Raw genomic sequence first — 25,932 nt, forward strand, 5'->3', positions numbered from 1 at the left:
CTATAATTACCTGTTTTCTCCCTCCTTTTTTAAAAAGTGGGGTTACATTAGCTGCCCTCCAGTCCATAGGAACTGATGCAGAATTGATAGACTGTTGGAAAATGATTACCAATGCATCTTTTATTTCTAGGGCTCGTTCCTTAAGTACTCTGGGATGCAGACTATCAGGCCCCGGGGATTTATCGGCCTTCAATTCCATCAATTTTCCTAACACAATTTCCTGACTAATAATGATTTCCGTCAGTTCCTCCTTCTCACTAGACTCTCGGTCCCCTAGTATTTCCAGAAGGTTATTTGTATCTTCCTTCGTGAAGACAGAACCAAAGTATTTGTTCAACTGGTCTGCCATTTCTTTGTTCCCCATTATAAATTACCTGAATCTGACTGCAAGGGACCTACGTTTGTCTTCACTAATCTTTTTCTCTTCACGTATCTGTAGAAGCTTTTGCAGTCATTTTTTATGTTCCCAGCAAGCTTCCTCTCATACATTATTTTCCCCCTCCTAATTAAACCCTTTGTCCTCCTCTGCTGAATTCTAAATTTCTCCCAGTCCTCAGGTTTGTTGCTTTTTCTGGCCAATTTATGTGCCTCTTCCTTGGATCTAACACTATCCTTAATTTCCCTTGTTAGCCACGGTTGAGCCACCTTCCCCGTATTATTTTTACTGCAGACAGGGATGTAAAAGTCTTGAAGTTCATCCATGTGATCTTTAAATGTTTGCTGTTGCCTATCCGCTGTTAACCCTTTAAGGATCATTTGCCTATCTATTCTAGCCAATTCACGTCTCATACTATCAAAGTTACCATTCCTTCAGTTCAGGACCCTAGTCTCTGAATTAATTGTGTCACTTTCCATCTTAATAAAGAATTCTACCATATTATGGTCACTCTTCCCCAAGGGGCCTCGCACAACAAGATTGCTAATTAGTCCTTTCTCATTACACATCACCCAGTCTAGGATGGCCAGCCCTCTGGTTGGTTCCTCGACATATTGGTCGAGAAAACCATCCCGAATACACTCCAGGAAATCCTCCTCTACTGTATTGCAACCAGTTTGGTTAGCCCAATCTATATGTAGATTAAAGTCGCCCATGATAACTGCTGTACCTTTATTGCACGCCTCCTTAATTTCTTGTTTGATGCTGTCCCCAACCTCACTACTATTATTTGGTGGTCTGTACACAACTCCCACTAGCTTTTCCTGCCCTTTGGTATTCCACAGCTCCACCCATAACGATTCCACATCATCCAAGCTAATGTCCTTCCTTACTATTGCATTAATTTCCTCTTTAACCAGTAATGCTACCCCACCTCCTTTACCTTTCTGTCTATCCTTCCTGAATGTTGAATACCCCTGGATCTTGAGTTCCCAGCCTTGGTCACCCTGGCGCCATGTCTCCGTGGTGCCAATTATATCATATTCATTAATTGCTGCCTTTGCAGTTAATTCTTCCACCTTATTACTAATACTCCTTGCATTGAGGCACAGAGCCTTCAGTCTTGTCTTTTTAACACACCTTGCCCCTTTAGAATTTTCCTGCAATGTGACCCTTTTTGATTTTTGCCTTGGGTTTCTGTGCTGTCCACTTTTACTTTTCTTTCATCTATCTTTTGCTTCTGCCCCCATTCTACTTCTCTCTGTCTCCCTGCATATGTTCCCATCCCCCTGCCATATTAGTTTACCCCTCCCCAACAGCACTTGCAAACATTCCCCCTAGGTCATTGGTTCTGGTCCTGTCCAGGTGCAGACCGTCCACTTTGTACTGGTCCCACCTCCCCCAGAACCGGTTCCAATATCCCAGGAATTTGAATCCCTCCCTTCTGCACCACTCTACAAGCCACGTATTCATCTGAGCTATCCTGCGATTCCTCCTCTGACAAGCATGTGGCACTGGTAACAATCCTGACATTACTACCTTTGAGGTCCTACTTTTAATTTAACTCCCAGCTACCTAAATTCAATTTGTTGGACCTCATCCCGTTTTTTTACCTTTACGAAGATGCATAACAAGCTAGCACTACTCGTTTACACGGGTCATATAGTATAAGTAACTTATTAGAAGAAAGTAGGTTTCTGGCCTTCTCAAAGACAGTTGCCATCCTTACGTAGCAACATATGCAACGGTTCCAGCAAAGTGCTTAACCCGGGTAGAAAGTTACCAAAATAGTTGAGGAGTCCCAGGAACGAACGCAGCTCCATCACATTCTCTGGTCTGGGTGCATTCTTGATGGTCTCTGTCTTTGAGTCCGTGGGTCTGATGCCGTCTGCCGCAATTTTCTCCCCAAAAATTAAACCTCTGGTGCCGAGAAAACACACTTGGAGCATTTCAGCCTGAGTCCCACTCTGTCTAGTCAACTTAGAAAGTCTTGCAGGTTGTGCAGGTGGTATCACGACTGGTGATCAGGATATCGTCTTGAAACACAATCGTGTATGGAACCGATTTCAGCAGACTCTCCATGTTCCTCTGGAAGATGGCAGCAGCCGAGTGAATCCCAAAAGGGCACCTGTGGTATATAAACAGTCCTTTGTGCGTGTTGATGCACGTCAATCTTTTCGAAGATTCAACCAGCTCCTGTGTCATGTACGCGGAGGTTAGTTCCAACTTGGTGAATGACTTTCCCTCTGCTAACGTTGCGAACAGGTCATCCACCTTGTGTAGCGGGTACTGGTCTTGTAACGAGACTCGGTTGATTGTTACCTTGTAGTCTCCGCAGATTCTGACCATGCCATCCCTTTTCAACACCGGAACAATCAGACTGCCCACTTGTTGAATTCGACTGGCGATATGATTCCCTCTCGTTGAAGTCTGTCCAATTCAATCTCGATTTTCTCCCCTCATCATAGATGGAACCGCTTGAGCCTTGTGATGAATGGGCCTTGCATCGGGGACTAGATGGATCTGCACCTTGGTGCCTGTGAAGTTGCCGATGTCTGGTTCAAATAGTGACAGAAACTTGCTCAGCACTTGGGCGCATGAGGCATCATCTACTGAAGATAGTGCTTTGATGTCGTCCCAGTTCCATCGAATCTTTCCCATCCTGTTTCTGCTGAAGAGCGTTGGGCCATCGCCTGGTACAATCCACAGTGATAAATCATGCACAGCTCCATTGTACGATACCTTAACTGCCGCACTGCCTGGTATGTGCTGTAGGTGCGCAATTTTGTCTGAGTCGGGCTCAATTTGGGCCTTTGTGCCTTGTTGCCCCACAGTTTCTCAAAAGCCTTCAGGCTCATAATTGACTGACTCTCCCCTATGTCCAACTCCATTGATACCGGAATACCGTTCAATTTGACTTTCAGCATGATAGGAGGGCTCTTGATGGTGAAGGTGTATACCCCACACACTTCTTCCTCGGGTTGAGTTGCCTCTCTTGTTTGTTCTGCGTGATCTGCTCCAGATCGATCATCCTCTGCCAACTCTGCCACGTGATGAGTCGCAGCACTCTTGCACATTTGCTGGAGTTGCCCCATTGTTTCGCAGCCTTTGCGCACATAGTGCTTGAATCGACATTGATGGGCTTGATGATTACCCTGCAGCGCCAACATGGTGCTAATGGATTCACATTCACGCCCGATGTCGGACTCTGAGTCATCTTATGTCTTGCAGCTGCAGACGTGTAGGCCCTGCCATATGCAGTTCTGCCTGCTAGCAACGTTATTTTATTCACAGTACTTGCTGGTGAGCTTCGATGCTGGGAAGATAGCTGTCTGGGATTATCGCTCGTGGATATGAATGCCTGGGCTATCGTGATGGTCTTGCTCAGAACTAGAGATTCCGCGGTCAGCAGCTTGCAAAGAATGACCTCGTGGCCGATGCCAAGCACAAAAAGTCCCGCAGCGTTTCCGCCAAAAATCCAGCAAATTCGCAAGTTCCGGCTAAGGCATCTCAGGTCGGCGACATAACTCTCCAAGTCCTGGCCCTCGGAGCGGTGGTGCGTGTGGAAGCGATACTATTATGACGCTCTCCTTCGGCTTGAGGTGGTTCCGAAACAGCGTACACAACTCTGTATATGTCTTCTCTGCTCGTTTCTCTGGTGCTAGCCAATTCTTGATGAGTCTGTATATTATGGACCCACACAAGGTGAGGAGAATCGCCCTGCGCTTGATCGCTTTATCGTCCCCATCCAGCTCGTTGTCCACAAAGTACTGGTCGAGATGCTCAACGAAGGTTTCCCAATCTCACTAAAATACCAACAGCAGCCATGACAGCGTGAAAGTTTGTAATCTGTTACTCGTCGCCAATTGTTAAGTATGGAAGAACTCCACAAGACTGAGTACTGTGTGCTAAAACTGATGTGACTTAGTCTCTTTAATACAACTCCAGAGTGCCTAAGCAGCATGGCAGACAACCTTTTATACTCCCTTGCACAGGGTGTGCAGGTGACCCTTGGGCTTCCAACAGTTGCGCCCTCTTGTGGCAAGCCTTACACAGTTACAATGTTTACATACATAACACGTTCTACTGGTTTTTCTGCTTTGTTGGTCACTGGCTTGCGTGGTTTTACATTTTCTCCTCTGCTTCTGATCTATAATGACCTCCAACTTTGCCATCAACTTCCTGCACTGCAACTGACTCTCATTGCCATGGCAATAACCTCCATCCTTCAGTTCTCTACCCTTCAAATAGCTTCTGGACTTTGCTCGCCTACTACTCCTGTCTCCGAACTTGGACAACAGTTTGTTGATGCTCCAAACCGATTCCATCTTCCCGATGTCAACTTTTGCCCTCCGCGGGAAATCCAACTTTAACTCTGGACTCCTTACTATTGTCACCAACCTATTCCCTGTTACTATCAGGATATTTGCAGCCCTATAATTACTACAAAACCAGGCCTATGTAACTTGAGTTTTTCCATGTGTTCATTTGCGTGCGCAGTTTTGGCTGGTGCTTCGGACCTGAGCCGTTCACTTCTATTTTCACTTCTTTCTCCCACTTTTACTTTTCCCTCTATCCCTCCCTGACCAGTATCTCCTATCATCGTGCTGCCTTTCATCTCTCCTCTCTCAGATACTCTGTCCTCCCAAATCCCCACCCCAACTCTTTATTACTCCTCGACCGTCCTACTCTCCAGCCACCATCCCAGGCTCGACTCCCTCTTAGATAAGCCTACAGGTACCCTCTGTGCCTCTCTTGGCATCCTCTGAAGGGCCCACCGTGGCACTAGTCGCTGTCTCCTCACAAGTAGCAACACCAACTGTCCCATTCTACTCTCTCACCAACCTTGCCACCCAGCCTGCTCGCGGGGGCCTAAACTTGTCAATCTCCTCCCCGTCCAACTCACCCCTCCAAGTACTGACCCTGTGGATGTTGGCAGTGGTTCAACCATCACCGATCCTCTTCGCATCTCCTTGCAGAATGTTTGTTAACGCCATTGCCATCCATAAGTTTATCGTGGATGATTGCATCGACATCATGGCCATGACCAAAACTTGGTGGAGGGGTGATGATACCTTAGCTTTAAATGAAGCCTTCCCACTTGGCTATACCTTCCACCACTTGCCCCACCCAGACCGCCATGGTGGCGATGTGGTTCTCATCACAAAATCATACCTTGGTCCGTCCCCCTTCTCCTCGGCACGTTCTCCTCCTTTGAACATCTCACCTTATTCCACCCCTCTCACCTCTCATTTAAAATTCTCGTTCTCCACCGCCCACCCAAGTACGATAAAAATGTCATCACTGAGATATCTTCACTGCTTTCCTCCCTCAGCCTCTGCAATGAGCGACTTCTCATCCTCGGTGATTTCAACCTCCATCTCAATTCTTCATGCTCTCGCTCCTCTGAGTTCACTACCCTCCTATCATCCCTTAATCTCTCCCTCCATGTAAACTCCCCAACCCATAGTCACGGCCACCCCTTTGACCTTGACATCTTTCGTGGTCTCACTATTCCCACATGTCAATTGCAGATAAGGCCATCTCTGACCACTTCCTTGTATCGCTCTCCACCCACATCCCCCGTCCCCCACCCAACCCTACTGACTTCTACATCCGCCTCTGGAAAAACTCTCTCCAAACTCTCTTACAACTGCACATATGAAATCCGAACTGTCCAGCCTTTGGCCCTCTATTCACACGACATTTCTGCAGCCACCAATCTGCTCAACCAAACCCTCACCACCACCTTTGCTGCTCTAGTCCCTATTAAAACCATTACTCTCTCTCACCCTGGCCATTGACCCGGTACGGCCTTCATTTTCGCACCCTCAAGTCCAAGGGGCGCAGACTTGAACGGATGTGGCGGACAACTGGTTTAGCCATTCACCGGCAGGTTTGGCTGGACCACATTATCGGATCCTACACTTGTCTACCAAAACTCTTCACTATTCCAGGGTGATGCTGGAATGCAAATATAATCCCCGGCTACTATTCTCTACTGCTAACTGTCTTCGTAAACCCACCTTCTCTGTCTTCACCACACTCACCTGCAACAAGTGTGAGGAGCTCATGGACTTCTTTGTCTCAAAGGTTGAGATGATCCGATCAGCTGCCTCTGCCACTTCTCTTCCTTCCCCCAGCCCACCGGGACAAACTTCCTCTAAGGTTCCCTGCTGCCTTAGCCCTGAACTCGCATCTTTCTCCAGTTTCTCTCTGATCTCCCCTCTTGACCTCTCCACACTCATCTTGATCATGAGACCCAGTTCCTGCTCCCTTTACCCTAGTCCCACTAAACTGCTGACCACCCAACTTCCTTTTCTGACTCCCATGTTAGCTGACATTGTTAACGGTTTGGTCTCCTCAGGTACTTTCCCCCTCTCCTTCAAATCTGCCATCATCACCACTCTCCTCAAAAAAACAACCCTTGACCCCATTGTGCTTTAAGCTACCACCCCATCTCCAACCTCCCTTTTCTCTCCAAAGTCCTTGAATGTGTTGTTGCCTCCCAAATCTGTGCCCATTTTTCCCAGAACTCCATGTTTGAATCCCTTCAATCTGGTTTCTGCCCCTGCCACAGTACCAAAACGGCTCTCATCAAAGTCACAAATTACATCCTTTGTGACTGTGACAAAGGTAAAATATCCCTCCTTGTCCTTCTCAATCTGTCAGCCTTTGACATGTTGACCACTCCATCCTCCTCCAACACCTCTCTGCTATGATATCTTCCTTACGACATCATAAACACACAGACTACAAGATGGCTCTACAGGAACTTGTCATGTGACCTGGTCGCATGATCCTTTATTGTTTTACATCAGCAGTTGCATTACCACAGTAATCCATTAGGGGAACTTTATATTATACTTCTCCCTCCTTAATGACGAAGTAATCATAACAAAATAATCATCACACATAACTTGCATGGTTATACACAACAAAAGATTTAGAATTATTTTGCCATATTTACAAATCAAACTTAACTACTGGTTTTCTATTTCGAAGAGGATACCTTTGCTCTTGAACAGAACTTTCCAAATTTGGTGTCGAAATTAGACTCATTCGAAGTTGAGCCTGAGGAGAGTTTTTCTCCAAGACTAACCCTTGATCTATATTTGAACTCTCTATAACTTCAGACTGTTTGTCTGCCTGACTCGGTCTCAGATTAAATTCTGACATTCTCTTGGACTTGTTTCTAGTACATTGGATGTAGGATTTGCTACTGGTACTCTACTTGTAACAAGACTATCTGACCCATCAGAAATAATCGAATCATTCCAACTTTCAATTACTTCCACATCTGTAGGTAAAATATGATCAATGTGAACAAACCTAACCTTTCCATGATAAAACATTTTGACCAAATATGTGCAAGGGCCACATATCTTCACTATACTTCCTGGTAACCACTTTAACCATTTATAGCGATGGTTCTTCACTCTAACCTTCTGATTCAATTGTACACTTCTCTCTCTTACTCTACCTTGATCATGATTCTCTTTCTGTCTTAATTGTTTCTCTTTGCCTTACTGTGCCAGGTTTGGCTTTAACAACGAGAACCTGGTTTGTGGCTGTCGTTTGAGAAACAACTCTGCTGGTGTTCTACCAGTATTTGTACAAGGAGTATTGTGATAAGTAATCAGAAAATTTTAAATGTGTGATCTAATGATAACTGTAGTTTCTTTGGATCTAGATCCAACATTTGCTTGATGAGGGCACAATTTACAATTTCTACTGTGCGCTCCGCTGTACCATTTAAAACAGGGTGGTATGGTGGAACTTTAGTACGTTTCACACCGTTTCTGCTCATGAACTATGCACATTCTTCTGAACAAAATTGTGGCCCATTATCAGACACAATTTCTTCTGGAAGGCCATATGAAGAAAACAATCTGCACAAATCGTCTAGTGGTTTACTAGTTGTTATTTTCTGCATCGGAAACACTTCTATCCACTTCAAATGCCTATTAATCACAATGAATAATTGTTTTCCTTCTAGCTCAGCAAAATCTATATGTAACCTTTGCCACAGCCTGGGAGGCTATTTCCATGTCTGTAATGGTACAGATGCTGGTTTCTTGATTACTGATTGACATGTTGTACACTGACTGATGATGTACTCTATGGCCTAGACATTCGGCCTCCCTGGGTTCACATGTGCTGAAAACCGTTTTTTCCGATCTGTCAAACTCCAGCAAATGTCCTCAAAACTCTTGTACCTTATAAAAGCAGGCGCATAGCCTACTTTTACAGGCATAAGAGTTTTAAACTGCACTTAAAACATAAATAATAAAATTTAAAAACACATTTTATGTTAAATCTACATTAAATTTATCTTAAACCATAATTTTAAAAAGTTTTAAAAACTCAGAATTTTTTTTCCTTGAATATATTTATTAACTTTAATTTCAATTAATTTTAATTATATGAGGTATGTTTTTTATATTTTATTTGGTGTTATTCTGTTTGTTTTTTTTCACAATTAATAGCAATGAGAACTCGTAGATACGGAGTTCCCTTTGCTATTAATTGAGAATACTGTACCTGATTGGTTGAACGGTCACACATGACTGCATTTTCTGAATGGGAACCTGGATGATGGGAGCACGCTCCGCAGCGTGGGAAAAGAAGGCCTCCTCAATGGAATTCCACGCTCCTCCGGGACTACCAGGTACTTTTGGAAAAATTCTCTGGTCGGAGACGTTCGTCTGAAAGAAGCCGGAATTTCAGGGCCTATATTTTCATCTAGACCTGGCCACCATAAGTAACTGCATGCAGAACTCTTGGTCAAGCACATTATCAGCTGCTGGTCATGAAGATCTCCCAACAATTTTGACCTGTACTTATTTGGGATAACTACTCGTACCCCACATGATACAATATTTATCCACTGATAATTCATTCCTACGAACGGAGTATGGAGCTAAATTAAAAAGTAGGACCTCAAAAGTAGTAATCTCAGGATTGCTACCAGTGCCACGTGCTAGTCAGAGTAGGAATCACAGGATAGCTCAGATGAATACGTGGCTTGAGGAGTGGTGCAGAAGGGAAGGATTCAAATTCTTGGGACATTGGAACCGGTCCTGGGGGAGGTGGGACCAGTACAAACCAGACGATCTGCACCTAGGCAGGACCGGAACCAATGTCCTAGGGGGAGTGTTTGCTAGTGCTGTTGGGGAGGGGTAAAACTAATATGGCAGGAGGATGGGAACCTATGCAGGGAGACAGAGGAAAGTAGAATGGGGGCAGAAGCAAAAGACAGAAAGAGGAAAAGAAAAAGTGGTGGGCAGAGAAACCCAAGGCAAAAAGCAAAAAGGGCCACATTACAGCAAAATTCTAAAGGGGCAAAGGGTGTTAAGAAGACAAGCCTGAAGGATCTGTGCTTCAATACGAGGAGTATTCGCAATAAGGTGGATGAATTAACTGTGCAGATAGTAGTTAACGGATATGATGTAATTGGCATCACGGAGACATGGCTCCAGGGTGACCAAGGCTGGGAACTCAACATCCAGGAGTTTTCAACATTTAGGAAGGATAGAGGAAATTAATGCAATAGTAAGGAAGGACATTAGCTTGGATGATGTGGAATCATTATGGGTGGAGCTATGGAATACCAAAGGACAGAAAACGCTAGTGGGAGTTGTGTACAGACCACCAAACAGTAGTAGTGAGGTTGGGGACAGCATCAAACAAGAAATTAGGGATGCATGCAATAAGGGTACAGCAGTTAACATGGGCGACTTTAATCTACATATTGATTGGGCTAACCAAACTGATAGCAATGCGGTGGAGGAGGATTTCCTGGAATGTATTAGGGATGGTTTTCTAGACCAATATGTCGAGGAGCCAACTAGAGGGCTGGCCATCCTAGACTGGGTGATGTGTAATGAGAAAGGAATAATTAGTAGTCTTGTTGTGCGAGGCCCCTTGGGGAAGAGTGACCATAATATGGTAGAATTCTTTATTAAGATGGAGAGTGACACAGTTAATTCAGAGACTAGGGTCCTGAACCTAAGGAAAGGTAACTTCGATGGTATGAGACGTGAGTTTGATAGAATAGACTGGCAAATGATACTTAAAGGGTTGATGGTGGATAGGCAATGGCAAACATTTAAAGATCACATGGATGAACTTCAACAATTGTACATCTCTGTCTGGAGTAAAAATAAAACGGGGAACGTGGCTCAACCGTGGCTAACAAGGGAAATTAAGGATAGTGTTAAATCCAAGGAAGAAGCATATAAATTGGCCAGAAAAAGCAGCAAACCTGAGGACTGGGAGAAATTTAGAATTCAGCAGAGGAGGACAAAGGTTTTAATTAGAAGGGGGAAAATAGAGTATGAGAGTAAGCTTGCTGGGAACATAAAAACTGACTGCAAAAGCTTCTATAGATATGTGAAGAGAAAAAGATTAGTGAAGACAAATGTAGGTCTCTTGCAGTCAGATTCAGGTGAATTTATAATGGGGAACAAGGAAATGACGGACCAGTTAAACAAATACTTTGGTTCGCGGAGCAGGCTCAAGGGGCTAGATGGCCTACTCCTGTTCCCAATTCTTATGTTCTTATGGTCTCTCTTCACGAAGGAAGACACAAATAACCTTCCGGAAATACTAAGGAACCGAGGGTCTAGTGAGAGGGAGGAACTGAAGGAAATCCTTATTAGGCGGGAAATTGTGTTAGGGAAATTGATGGGATTAAAGGCCGATAAATCCCTGGGGCCTGATGGTCTGCATCCCAGACTACTTAAGGGCGTAGCCCTAGCAATAGTGGATGCATTGGTGATCATTTTCTAACAGTCTATCGACTCTGGATTGGTTCCTATGGACTGGAGGGTAGGTAATGTAACACCACTTTTTAAGAAGGGACGGAGAGAGAAGGTGGTTATCCTGACATCAGTAGTGGGGAAAATGTTGGAATCAATTATTAAAGATGAAATAGCAGCACATTTGGAAAGCAGTGACGGGATCGGTCCAAGTCAGCATGGATTTATGAAAGGGAAATCCTGCTTGATAAATCTTCTAGAATTTTTTGAGGATGTAACTAGTAGAGTGGACAAGGGAGAACCGGTGGAGGTGGTGTATTTGGACTTTTAAAAGGCTTTTGACAAGGTCCCACACAAGAGATTGGTGTGCAAAATCAAAGCACATGGTATTGGGGGTAATGTACTGACGTGGAAAGAGAACTGTTTTGCAGACAGGAAGCAGAGAGATGGGATAAACGGGTCCTTTTCAGAATGGCAGGCAGTGACTAGTGGGGTGCCGCAGGGCTCAGTGCTGGGTCCCCAGCTATTTACAATATACATTAATGATTTGGATGAGGGAATTGAGTGTAATATCTCAAAGTTTGCAGATGACACTAAGCTGGGTGGCGGTGTGAACTGTGAGGAGGACGCTAAAAGGCTGCAGGGTGACTTGGACAGGTTAGGTGAGTGGGCAAACTCGTGGCAGATGCAGTATAATGTGGATAAATGTGAGGTTATCCACTTTGGTGGCAAAAACACGAGGGCAGAATATTATCTGAATGGCGGAAGATTAGGATAAGGGGAGGTGCAACGAAACCCGGATGCCATGGTACATCAGTCATTGAAAGTTGTCATGTAGGTACAGCAGGCATTGAAGAAGGCAAATGGCAGTTGGCCTTTATAGCTAGGAGATTTGAGTATAGGAGCAGGGAGGTCTTACTGCAGTTGTACAGGGCCTTGATGAGGCTGCACCTGGAACATTGTGTTCAATTTTGGTCTCCTAATCTGAAGAAGGACGTTCTTGCTATTGAGGGATTGCAGCGAAGGTTCACCAGACTGATTCCTGGGATGGCAGGACTGACATGTGAGGAGAGACTGGATCGAGTGGGTCTGTATTCTCTGGAGTTTAGAAGGAGGAGAGGGGATCTCATAGAAACATATAAAATTCTGATGGGACTGGACAGGTTAGATGCAGGGAGAATGTTCCCGATGTTGGGGAAGTCCAGAACCAGGGGACATAGTCTAAGGATAAGGGGTAAACCATTTAGGACTGAGATGAGGAAAAACTTCTTCACTCAGAGAGTTATTAACCTATGGAATTCCCTGCCGCAGAGAGTTGTTGATGCCAGTTTATTGGATATATTCAAGAGGGAGTTAGATATGGCCCTTACGGCTAAAGGGATCAAGGGGTATGGAGAGAAAGCAGGAAAGGGGTACTGAGGGAATGATCAGCCATGATCTTATTGAATGGTGGTGCAGGCTCGAAGGGCCGAATGGCCTACTCCTGCACCTATCTTCTATGTTTCTATGTTTCTATGGATGCATATCTTTCTCTGATACCTGGTTTGACCAGCCGGTTGCTATGTAATCATACACCTTTGACATAACTGGGTCACATTTGGTTGCTTTTCCAATCTCTTCAGCTGTGACTAGCCACTCAACATTGTACGAAAAATAGAACAATTCATTCCTATTGGATGTATCGTGATGGGGATGGCATTCTGGACATAGCATGAGCATTACTTTGATCAGCTGACCATCTGTACTCAATGTCATATGTATATGCTGACAAAATCAAAGCCCATCACTGCATTCGGGTTGCAGCTAAGGTTGGAACTGGGGACATTTGATGGAGGATTGCTGTCATAGAAACAAAGAAACATAGAAAATAGGTGCAGGAGTAGGCCATTCGGCCCTTCGAGCCTACACCACCACTCGATAAGATCATGGCTGATCATTCCCTCAGTATCCCTTTCCTGCTTTCTCGCTATACTCCTTGATCGCCTTAGCCGTAAGGGCCATATCCACCTTCTGCTTGAATATATCCAATGAGCTGGCATCAACAACTCTCTGCGGCAGCGAATTCCACAGATTAACAACTCTCTGAGTGAAGAAGTTTCTCCTCATCTCAGTCCTAAATGGCCTACCCCTTATCCTAAGACTCTGTCCCCTGGTTCTTGACTTCCCCAACATCAGGAATATTCTACCCGCATCTAACCTGTCCCGTCCCGTCAGAATCTTATATGTTTCTATGAGATCCCCTCTCATCCTTCTAAACTCCAATGTAGAAAGGCCCAGTTGATCCAGTCTCTCCTCATATGTCAGTCCAGCCATCCCAGAAATCATTCTGGTGAACCTTCGCTGCACTCCCTCAATAGCAAGAACGTCCTTCCTCAGATTAGGGTACCAAAACTGAACACAATATTCCAGGGGCTTATGGTCAGTAACGATGGTAAACTTACGAGCATACAATGTAGTACATGAGAGATCACTGCGTCAACTCCATATGGAGAGGCGTCGCATGCTAGCTTGATCTCCTAAGATACATCATAGTGAACGAACATGGTACTCTCTACCAACTGGCTTTAACACTCCTTGAATGCTGTGTCGCATTCTTCTGACCATTTCCAATGGACCTGATTTTTCAATAGTTCATTCAGTGGATGTAATACTGTAGCCAAATTCGGTAGGAACTTCCCATAATAGCTCAAAAGACCCAAAAATGAGCGACCTAGTGTTGGTAATTGGGATGAGACTGGTTGACCTTTTGTTGGACGGAGCAGATATAATGGTAAGTACTGTAGGGAATAGAATACGGCCAGGCTGATCTCCTGGATTAGTTTGGATCACCTGGATGGGTCGGAGAGGAATTTTTCCAGATTTTTTCTCCCTAAATTGGTCTGGGTTTTTATCTGGTTTTTGCCTGTCCCAGGAGATCGCATGGCTGTGGAGTGTAGAATGTTTTAGTATAAGGGGTGTCACAGTTGTGGTGAGGCAGACTGATTGGGCTGGGTGCTCTTTACCTTTCTGTCATTGTTCATATGTTTATATGTAACCTTTAGGGCTGTTGACCAAGGGCCGTGTGGCTCTTTGTCAGCCAGCGTGGAATGGCCTCCTTCTGCGCTGTAAATTGCTATGTTTCTATGTTTCTATGTTAAATTCTTGGGAGTGGGTGCATTTCTGATTGCATCCAGCTTTTCCTTGGTTGGATGGACACCATCTTTGTCTACTCTGTGCCCTAAGTGTTCCACTGAGTTTTGAAATAACCCACCACACTTGTGAGAATCAATCGTACTCTGTGCTTCTCTAGCCGTTTGAACACTTCATTCAATACGTTATTATGGATTTGCCTGTTTGGTGCTAAAATGAGTATGACATCTAAATAACATACTACTCCATCAATGCCTTGCAAAATCTGGTTCATCACCCATTGGAATATTGTGCCCAAGTTTCGGGACGCGCCTAAAACGGCGCAGCCCGGACCTGGACGCCCATTTTTCATGCCAGAAAGTGCGGCTAAAAAAAACTTCCAGATTCTCCAGCTCCCTGCAGGTCTTCTGCAGCCGGGCGCAGCGCAGCATGAGCTGCTGGGGGCAGAGCCAGGTCCCTGCGCCGAAAACAGTGCCGGGACCTCTGCACATGCGCGCTACAGTGGGTGTGCATGTGCAGTAGCTCCAGGCATCCAAAACTGTGTGGGAGGGGCCCGAAGCACGCAGCCCCTAGCCCTGGCCGAATGGCCTCACTGGTGCTGCGTGCATAAGGCTCCTCCCAAGCCCAGCTCCTGCTTCCTCCCGACCCGACTCGACTCCCGCTTCCCCCATCGGCGACCCGACCTCCGCGACTCTCTCTCCCCCACCCCCCCCCGGACCTCCGCGACTCTCTCTCACCCCCTCCCCCGGACCTCCGCGACCACCCCCCCCCCACCCCCGAGACCCGATGCCACCTACCTGTAAATCTAGCCCGAGGTCTTGGGCCCGGCCGTTCAGCCTCCTTCTCTCCCTCCCCCCCCGCTCTCTCCTTCCCCTCCCCTCTCTCCTTCCTTCCCTCTCTCCTTCCTTCCCTTCCCCCTCTCTCCTTCCCTCCCTCCCCTCTCTCCTCTCTCCTTCCCCTCCCTCCTCTCTCCTTCCCCTCCCTCCCTACATCCTCTCTCCTTCCCTCCCTCTCTACATCCTCTCTCCTTCTCCCCCCACCCCCCACACTGTTGAAGGACTCCCGGTGCTGCAGTCGGTAAGTAGAAAATGTTTTATTTATTGATTTTTAATTTTTTTTTTATTTTTTATTAATTTTTTTTGATTGATTTATTGGTTGATTTATTGATGTATTTATCATTTATTATTGATGATGGCTCTTTATTTGTAAAACTGAAGTGTTTAATGTTTGTAAACTTCCCTTTAAACCCCCCCCCCCACCATTCCCTACGCCTAATTTGTAACCTACACCTGATTTTCTAAAGTGTAGACAAGGTTTTTTCGAACGTACAAAAATCTTCACTTACTCCATTCTAAGTTAGTATGGAGTAAGTTTTCATTGCCGAAACTTTGAAAACAGGCGTAAGTGGCCGGACATGCCCCCTTTTGAAAAAAAAATTCTGTTCCAAAGTGAAACTGTTCTAACTGACTAGAACTGGAGCAAACTAAATGCCGAGAATTTGAATTTCTAAGATACTCCGTTCTACACCAGTTGCTCCAAAAAATCAGGAACAACTGAGGCCGAAACTTGGGCCCATGGTGGGGGCAGAAGATGCTCCAAATGGTAGCCTATTAAATTGTTATAGGCCTAGATGAGTAATTATTGTCAAGTATGACTCCTCATCTAGTTCAAGTTGTAAGTAGACATTTGTGAGATCTAACTTCGAGAAGATCTGGCCATTTGTCAGCATTGCGAATAAATCTTCTACATTTGGCAATGTATTGGGTAGATTACCCTCTAGAACCTGGTTTACGGTTACTTTATAATCACCAATCAACCTTATCTTACCATCTGACTTCGGTACCACAACAATGGGTGTAGCCAATTACTTAGATCTACCTTAGAGATAATGTTCTCAGTTTCTAGTCATTTGAGTTGTTGCTCAACTTTCTCTTTGAGTGCATATGGTACAGGCTTGCAGTAAACTGGTCAAGCGGCTGTCTGCACACTGGCACTCGCCTTGAAGCCTTGGATCAGCCTTCCTATTTCGCGGAACACCTTCAGATATTGCTTGATGACATCATCCTTCGATGCAAATCTTGTTTCAACACAAAAAATCCCATTCCAATCCAGCTTCAGTAATCCCAACCAATTTCTACCTATTAAGGCAGGCTCTCGGTCATGATGGAACTCACCCAAGTGCCCTATTATTCCCATGGGTGCAGCAATCTGGCTCTTCAGTTCAGCCATGTGTGCTTGTAATTTACCTTGGATTTTTAGCTGTGTTGCAAAACAAAGAACCTCTCAAAGGGCTAGATTTTCCACATTGAAAAATAATTCAGTTTTTTGGCATTATTTCCAATTAATGCCTGTTTTTTTAGGCCAAAATAACCCTCAAAAAATAAGGTTTAAGTTTTGCCAAAAGTTTTTTACTTCTGGCGTAGCCTTAAAATACCTCAGTTTTTAAGGACAGAGCTAAATTTTTTCACCTTAAAAATAACGCCCGTTCTGCGCATGCCCAATACTCAAAGCATTTAGGTTTCTAGGGTAACATTGTTCAATGAAACGCGAGGCACAATTGCAACTCGGCAAGTTTGTTCACAAAAAGATGGGCTCTCGGCAATTTTAACTCATCCTTAAATTGCATCTTCCAATTTGCACTTCACTCCAGCTCCTTAAACTAATAACAGCTATAGTAGCCTGAACTAAACAGCCGGGATTTGTTCAAAAAACCCCAAGTTGGAAGGATTCCTATTCACCCGATTGTGGATGGCAGAGATTTCGGTCACCACCGAACTGTTCACATCCTGTCTTCGAAACTTTTAATTGTGTTGTACTATTTCTAAATGACCTTTGTATGTTGGTTATACCTTTTGAATTAATTTGCTCCAGCAGTTATAATGGTTGACCGACGGATCAATTAATAATCAGATACCGGTCACGATTAACTGACTGCACTATTCATTAATCATCACATCTCTGAATGTCAACACATAGCATCTGGGGAACATAGGCTGCAGAATAGTTCAGTCTTTGCATAAGCACAAGTGACAATCCCTGGCATGTTTAAAGACCTCTGATTTTCTTATGTTTTTTCAGTGTATCAAATCTGGTACAAAATGTTGGATTTCAAATGAAGTTCAGATCCTTTCCACCTACGTCGTGGGATCACTGGTTTTCAAAAAGAGTTGCATTTAAGTGTTTAACAAATATGCTATTGGTCTCAAGAGCTAAGCTAAGCTCCAGTGTCTGTTTTATTTCAAAGCTGCAATTTTCTCCTGTTGCTAGTCTTGGGTGATCAATTTGCCATCTGCTAAACATTGATTTTCAAAGAAATCGCCCTTTAGTGGCCCTCCATAATGTCGCAAGCATATCCAGCATTCATCAACACAATAACAGCATTTAAATATTAGAATCTGCAAGCAGGTCTCTCTTCAGCTCTGTGTTGCACCTTTAACTCCCTCTCAATAACGAGCAACAACGATCAAGAATGCTGGATATAGATTTGTAGGAAATGCTATAAACATTTTCAAGTAGTTCTTATATAAAATATAGGTTTTGTTCCCTCCAAAAACTTTAACTTTTCGCTCCGTTTCCCAAGATGGCCTCGTTAACGCCGATTTTGATCGGACTCGACTAGGTAAGGCAAGCTTTTTAAAAATGGTATTTAGCACTGTCTTTAAAAATATCCTTATTAGGGAAACTCGCAAAAATGGCGTTATCATTGGATTTGACCACGAGTGATGTCACAAAAATGGTTCTGTAAAAAAAGGCCCTTATTTTTTAACAATAGCATTATACCATTGGCGAAACTAGCAAAATTGCCTTAAATTTATTTTGCTCCAAAAAAAAACCTGTTAGCTCCAAAAAATGGAGCTAAATCGATCGTTAAGGTGGCAAATTTCTGGCCCAAAGTCTCTCTGTCAGTTGACAGAATTTTCCACCCAAAAAATTTCAGCTAGGGAATTCAATTATCCAATCCTATGTCGCCAATGTGATATCTTCTTTATGACATCACAACCACACAGACTACAAGATGGCTCAACAGGAATGTGTCATGTGGCCTAGTCACATGAACCTATATTGTATTTAATCAGCAGTTGCAGTACCACAGTAGTCCACTAGGGGGAGCTCTATATTACATCCACCATCGTCCAGCTGGGTGGGACTGCATTCGCCTGGTTCCATTCTTATCTATCTAATCGTAGCCAGAAAATCAGCTGCAATGGCTTCACTTCCCGCATCGTTAACTCTGGTGTCCCCCATGGATCTATCCTTGGCTTCCTCCTATTTCTCATCTACATGCTGCCCCTTGGCGACATCATCCGAAAACATGGTGTCAGCTTCCACATGTTCGCTGACGACATCCAGCTGTACCTCACCATCACTTCTCTCAACTCCTCCAGGGTTTCTAAATTGTCAGACTGCTTGTCCGACATCCAGTATTGGATGAGCAGAAATTTTCTCTAATTAAATATTGGGAAAATCGAAGCCATTGTCTTTGGTCCCCACCACAAACTGCATTTCCTAGCCACTGACTCTATCCCTCTCCCTAGCATGTGTCTGAGGCTGAACCAGACTGTTCGCAACCTAGGTGGCATATTTGACCCTGAAATTAGCTTCCAGCCACATATCTGTGACATAATTAAAACCGCCTATTTCCACCTCTGTAACATTGCCCGTCTCCATCCCTGCCTCTCAGTTCATCTGCTGCTGAAACCATTCCTTTGTTACCTCTAGACTTGACGACATCAACGCACTCCTGGGCTGGCCTGCCACGTTCTACCCTACGTAAACTTGAGGTCATCCAAAACCCATCAGTCCATGTCCTAACTCACACCAAGTCCCATTCACCCATCACCCCTGTGCTTGCTGATCTACATTGGCTTCCGATTAAGCAACGCCTTGATTTCAAAATTCTCATCCTTGTTTACAAATCCCTGCAGGGTCTCGCCCCTCCCAACCTCTGTAATTTTCTTCAGCCTCACAACCCCATGAGATATGCGCGCTCCAGAAATTCTGCCCTCTTGAGCATCCCAGATAATAACTGCTCAATCATCGGTGGCCGTGCCTTGAGCTGCCTGGGCCCTAAGCTCTGGAATTCCCATCCACGAAACCTCTCCACCTCTCTATCTCTCTTTCCTCCTTTAAGACATTCCTTAAAACCTACCTCTTTGAGCAAGTCATCTGTCATAATTACTTCTTATGTGGCTCGGTCTCAAATTAATTTTTTTGTCTTATAACATTCACTTCTGCGAAGCGCCTTGGGACGTTTCACTACGTTAAAGGTGCTATATAAATACAAGTTGTTGTTGTTGTCCAAAGCAAAATAAGTTGCAATTCCAATTCTGAATAGTCGCACATTAACTTGTGCTGCCTTGTGCAGTAAATATGTCAACACTTCACAATTTGCTACAATGCTTTTTGCCAGTGTTTAGCGTGACTATATTAAGATTAAAAGACATGTATGTATAGACTCTTGATAAATATGGATGGAGGGTCAACAATCTGGGACATCATTGTGATGTATTATTTTGAACAGTTCAAATAGTCAGCTCAAACTAATATTGCTCATTATCCTGAAGGGAGGGGTGATTTGCAGTACATAAGAACATAAGAACATAAGAAATAGGAACAGGAGTGGGCCATATGGCCCATTGAGCCTGCTCCACCATTCAATAAGATCATGGCTGATCTGATCATGGACTCAGCTCCACTTCCCCACCCGCTCCCCATAACCCCTTATCCCCTTATCGTTTAAGAAACTGTATTTCTGTCTTAAATTTATTCAATGTCCCAGCTTCCACAGCTTTCTGAGACAGCGAAACCCACAGATTTACAACCCTCTGAGAGAAGAAATTTCTCCTCATCTCTGTTTTAAATGGGCGGCCCCTTATTCTAAGATTGTGCCCTCTAGTTCTAGGTTCTAGTCTCCCCCATCAGTGGAAACATCCTCTCTGCATCCACCTTGTCAAGCCCCCTCATAATCTTATACGTTTCGATAAGATCACCTCTCATTCTTCTGAATTCCAATGAGTCGAGGCCCAACCTAGTCAATCTTTCCTCATGTCAACCCCCTCATCCCGGAATCAACCTAGTGAACCTTCTCTGAACTGCCTCCAAAGCAAGTATATCCTTTCATAAATATGGAAACCAAAACTGCGCACAGTATTCCAGGTGTGGCCTCACCAATACCTTATATAGCTGTAGTAAGATTTCCCTGCTTTTATACTCCATCCCCTTTGCAATAAAGGCCAAGATACCATTGGCCTTCCTGATCACTTGCTGTACCTGCATACTATCCTTTTGTGTATCATGCACAAGTACCCCCAGGTCCCGCTGTACTGCAGCACTTTACAATCTTTCTCCATTTAAATAATAACTTGCTCTTTAATTTTTTTTTGCCAAAATGCATGACCTCACACTTTCCAACATTATACTCCATCTGCCAAATTTTTGCCCACTCACTTAGCCTGTCTATGTCTTTTTGCAGATTTTTTGTGTCCTCCTAACACATTGCTTTTCCTCCCATCTTTGTATCATCAGCAAACTTGGCTACTTCACACTCAGTCCCTTCTTCCAAGTTGTTAATATAGATTGTAAATAGTTGGGGTCCCAGCACTGATCCCTGTGACACCCCACTAGTTACTGGTTGCCAACCAGAGAATGAATCATTTATCCCGACTCTCTGTTCTCTGTTAGTTAGCCAATCCTCTATCCATTCTAATATATTACCCCCAAACCCGTGCATGGTCCCGAGTTCACCATTTAACATTTTGCTGCAATGTGGTCCTTATGAGAACGTTTTCTGAAACCTAATGGCATCTATAAAGGAGCATCTGCAGGCATTGGGTACATGCAGATGCGATCAAATTTTAAGTGAATGTTAACATATTTATTTTATTTTTCAGGATGGTTATTGGGCAGATTATGTGTGTGAAAAGCAGTATGGATATATCTGCAAACACAAACCACTTCCAAAGCAACCTGGGCAGGAGGAGGTGATTCCTGTGGAAGAAGGATGCCCAAAGGTAAGACGAATTTACTGTTAAATAAGTTAAATCCGACACCACTTTAAATAATCCCACCGTCTGTTCGCTTAGCTCCTCCGTTACTGTCTGTCATTAGTTTAACATATTGTTCACATTTATAAAAAGTAAATTAAGCAAAACATCATGGGTTTATGAAGTGGATGGACGGCAGATCATTTGAAATCTGTACATTATATTATTGTGTAAGCTTGTATATTGGTAGACAAAAGGAATATTAGAAACTGATATTTAGCTATTGTAATACACATGCCAGAATTGAAATATGCAATACATAACTGATTGTAGCTCAAACTATCTTTACCTTTTTTTCGCCTTCTGATATGTCCTTACTATACAGTACAAATGCACACAAGGCCCATACAAGAGAAAAGGTCACTCTGTGACCAGTAACCTTTATTCGCCAGTACTGAAGTGATGAAGGTGGATGGAGCTTCCCCTTTTATACCTGAAAGTCCAGGTTAGGAGTGTCTTCCACAAGTTCACCACCTAGTGGTCAGTGTTTTCACGGTGCACAACTTAGCTCAGTTTATACATGGATCACAATGACAGTTGAATACATGACATCACCTCCCCTCGAAAGTCTTATTGGGTTAAGTCTCTCTGGTGGTTTACGCTCCCTTGTAGAGCGCCTGAGTTGGGGCTCCGGTTGTTGGGCACTGGCCTGAGTGTCTGCTGTTTGCGGTGCCTCAGGCCTGTCCGGACTGCCCACAGTGACTGGGCTCTCCTCAACTTGGTTCCGGTCACCGTGGTGGAGTGAACTCTACATCATGTTCTTCCTCTGCTTCTTCTATGGGGTTGCTGAACCTCCTTTTTGTTTGATCCACGTGTTTGCGGTAGATTTGTCCATTGGTAAGTTTAACTACCAGAATCCTATTCCCCTCTTTGGCAATCACAGTGCCTGTGAGCCATTTGGGGCCTGCAGCGTAGTTGAGGACAAAGACAGGGTCATTGATATCAATACATCATGCCCTGGCATTCCCGTCATGGTCGTCACATTGTGACCGGCGCCTGCTCTCAACAATTTATTTCATGGTGAGGTGCATGAGGGATAACCTAGTTTTGAGCGTCCTTTTCATTAGCAGCTCTGCGGGTGGAACCCCTGTGAGCGAGTGTCTATTGGCCAACAGGAGGCGTGATAAGCGGCTTTGTATGGAACCTCCTTGGATTCTGAGCATCCCCTGTTTGATTATCTGCACTGCTCGTTCCGCCTGGCCGTTTGAGGCCAGCTTAAACGGTGCCGTTCTGACATGGTTGATACCATTTCCTGTCAAGAAGTCCTGGAACTCAATGCTTGTAAAGCACGGGCCATTGTCGCTGACCAAGACGTCTGGTAGACCATGGGCGGTGAACATTGTCCGTAGCTTTCTACCGTGGCAGAGGATGTGCTTGAATTGAGAATGTCACACTCGTTGCATTTGGAGTAGGTGTCTACTACAACGAAAAACATTTTTCCCATGAAAGGACCTGCGTAGTCCACATGGATGCGTGACCATGGCTTGGCGGGCCAGGACCAGGGACTAAGGGGGGCTTCCTTGGGCGCATTGCCCAGCTGGGCACACGTGTTGCACCTGCGAACACAATGTTCCAGGTCTGCATCTATCCCTGGCCACCAAACGTGTGACCTGGCAATTGCCTTCATCATGACAATGCCCGGGTGCTCATTGTGGAGTTCTCGGATGAACGCCTCTCTGCCCATCTGGGGCATGACTACTCAGTTTCTCCATAGGCAATCGGCCTGAATCGAGAGTTCATTCTTGCGCCTGTGAAATGGTTTGAATTCTCAGGGCATGCCCCATACATAGCTACCCAGTCCCTATTAAGGACACAGTTCTTGACTAAAGACAGTAGCGGGTCTCTATTTGTACAGACTTTGATCTGATGGGCTGTCACGGGTGAGCCTTCGCTTTCGAAAGCTTCAACAGCCATGACCATCTCAGCCGCATGCTCGGTTGCCCCATCGGTGGTGGGTAGTGGGAGCCTGCTGAGTGCATCGGCGCAGTTTTCAGTGCCCGATCTGTGCCAAATTGTATAGTCATAGGCGGCTAACGTGATTGCCCATCTCTGTATGCGGGCCGATGCATTTGCATTTATGGCCTTGTTGTTGGCCAAAAGGGACGTTAGGGGTTTGTGATCTGTCTGCAGCTCAAATTTCCTGCCGAACAGGTACTGATGCATTTTTTTTACTGCATATACACATGCACGCGCTTCCTTTTCTACCATCCTGTAGCCCCTTTCTGCCTGAGACAGACTTCTTGAGGCATAAGCTACCGACTGTAACTGACCTTTGGCATTAACATGCTGCAACACACACCCGACCCCATAGGACGACGCATTGCACGTTAAAACAAGTTTCTTACATGGGTCATATAGCGTTAACAGATTGTTGGAGCATAACAAATTACGTGCTCTATCAAAAGCTCTTTCCTGGCTGTCCCCCCAGACCCACTTGCGACCTTTGCGTAGGAGAATGTGTAGCGGCTCTAACAGCGTGCTCAATTTGGGAAGAAAGTTACCAAAATAGTTCAGGAGCTCCAGGAACGAACGCTACTCCATCATGTTACCGGGTCTGGGTGCTTTCAGGATCGCTTCCATTTTGGACGCAGTGGGTCTGATCCCGTCTGCTGCTACCCTCATCCCCAGGAATTCTACCTCTGGAAGGCGCACTTCGCCTTTTTCAGTCGCAGCCCTACCCGGTCCAGTCTGCGTTGCACCTCCTCCAGGTTGTGGAGGTGTTCTTCAGTATCGTAACCCGTAATGAAAAACCACTGTCCTTGGAATCGACTTGAGGAGACTTTCCATGTTTCGTTGAAAGATCGCGGCAGCCGAGCGAATCCTGAACGAACATCTGTTGTACTCAAACAACCCCTTGTGTGTCGTGATGGTGGTCAGCTTCTTCGACTCACTTGCCAGCTCCTGGGTCATGTAAGCTGAGGTCAGGTCCAATTTTGAAAAAAGTTTGTCACCGGGTAGCATCGCAAAGAGGTCCTCCGCTCTCGGTAGCGGGTACTGGTCTTGGAGTGACACCCGATTGATGGTGGCCTTGTAATCACCACATATCCTGACCGACCCATCTGCCTTGAGCACCAGCACGATCGGGCTCGCCCAGTCACTGAATTCGACTGGCGAGATGATGCCTTCCCTCAGCAGGCGGTCCAATTCGCCTTCTATCTTTTCCTGCATCACGTACGGCACCGTTCTGGCCTTGTGGTGTACTGGCCTGGCGTCCAGGTTTATGTGAATCACTACCTTGGCCCCCTTGAAAGTTCCAAATGCCGGGTTGAAATAGTGAGTCAAATTTGTCCAGGGCCTGTGCGCATGATACTCGCTTACAGAAGAAATTGCATTGACATCGCCCCATTTTCAGTTCATGACAGCAAGCCAACTCCTCCCCAGCAGTGTGGGACCGTCCCCCGGGACAATCCAGAGTGGCAATCTGTTCTCCGAATCTTAATGGGTCACAACTACCATGGCGCCGACTAGTACCGGAATGATCACCTTTGTATATGTCTGTAGCTGTGCGTCAATTGGCAATAATTTTGGCCTCCTTGCCTTGGACGCCCACAACTTGTCAAACTGTTTGATACTCATCAGGGACTGGCTGGCCCCCGTGTCTAGCTCCATTGATAGTGGGATGCCATTGAAGAGCACTTTCATCATTATTAGTGGCGTCCTGGTGTATGAACTGTATTTGTGCTCCACATGAACTCGCTGAACTTCAGCTTCCAGCGATTTCTCCTAGTGTCCATTTGGTCTCGTAGAGCTTACATCATGCCCGTCCTCCTCGTACATCAACCTGGCTGCAGGCTTCCTGCACATACGCACCAAATGACCGCTGACGTTGCAATTTCTGCAGGTATATTGCTGATACCTGCAAGCTCTGGCTGTGTGTTTGCCTCCACACCTCCAACATGAGCCGTTGTTGGAAACAAAAGGTCCATTACCAGTCGATCGTCTCTGACTGTCTCTGTAACTGTCCTTAAGCGCACCACTAACAGGTGTTGATGGCCCCATTACTGGCCACATTGTCCCTTGCGATGGCATGAATCGCTGTTCAGCTAGCCATTGTCTCTGTTGAATTCCCCCTTTGGGTTCGACTACATGCTCGGGCATGTCCGATCGCCCCTGTCTGCCTGGAGAACTGTGTGCCATGTTAACAATGTTGACTCCCTGACCATTTGCTGCATTTAAACCAAGATTTTTGTCAAACATCGTTCTGGTCTCTTCCTCCCCTGAGATAAATGTCTGGGCCTTCAAAGTCGCCGTTTCCAGGGTCAAGTCTTTTGTCTCAGTCAGTTTCCTGAAAACCCCAGCGTGCCCGATGCCCTCAATAAAAAAGTCTCACAGCATCTCCGCTCTGCATGCATCTGGGAACTTACATAGGCTTGCCAGTCGCCGGAGGTCTGCCACGTAGTCTGGAAAGCTTTGCCCTTCTCGCCGCCGGTGCATATAAAACCCGTGTCTCGCCATGTGCATGTTGCTCGCAGGTTTAAAGTGTTCCCCGATCAATTTACTGAGCTCTTCAAAAGTCTTGTCCGACGTCTTCTCTGGCACTAGAAGGTCCTTCATCAGGGAGTACATCCTGGATCCACAAACCGTCAGGAGATGAGCCCTGCGTTTGTCGGCTGAATCCTGT

The 25,932-nt window shown here is 45.2% G+C and overlaps 1 protein-coding gene across 1 annotated transcript in view; it reads left to right on the top strand.

The window, feature by feature from the left end:
* LOC139263974 (macrophage mannose receptor 1-like) overlaps positions 1-25,932 on the top strand; it is a 367,543-nt gene that overhangs the window by 215,903 nt on the left and 125,708 nt on the right. Inside the window, exon 9 of the mRNA XM_070880074.1 lies at positions 21,159-21,278. Within this exon, the coding sequence (XP_070736175.1) occupies positions 21,159-21,278 (120 nt within the window). The remainder of the gene's footprint in view (positions 1-21,158; positions 21,279-25,932) is intronic.

This window comes from Pristiophorus japonicus, chromosome 5, assembly GCF_044704955.1.
Source record: "Pristiophorus japonicus isolate sPriJap1 chromosome 5, sPriJap1.hap1, whole genome shotgun sequence".
In the NCBI taxonomy this organism is placed as follows: domain Eukaryota; kingdom Metazoa; phylum Chordata; class Chondrichthyes; family Pristiophoridae; genus Pristiophorus; species Pristiophorus japonicus.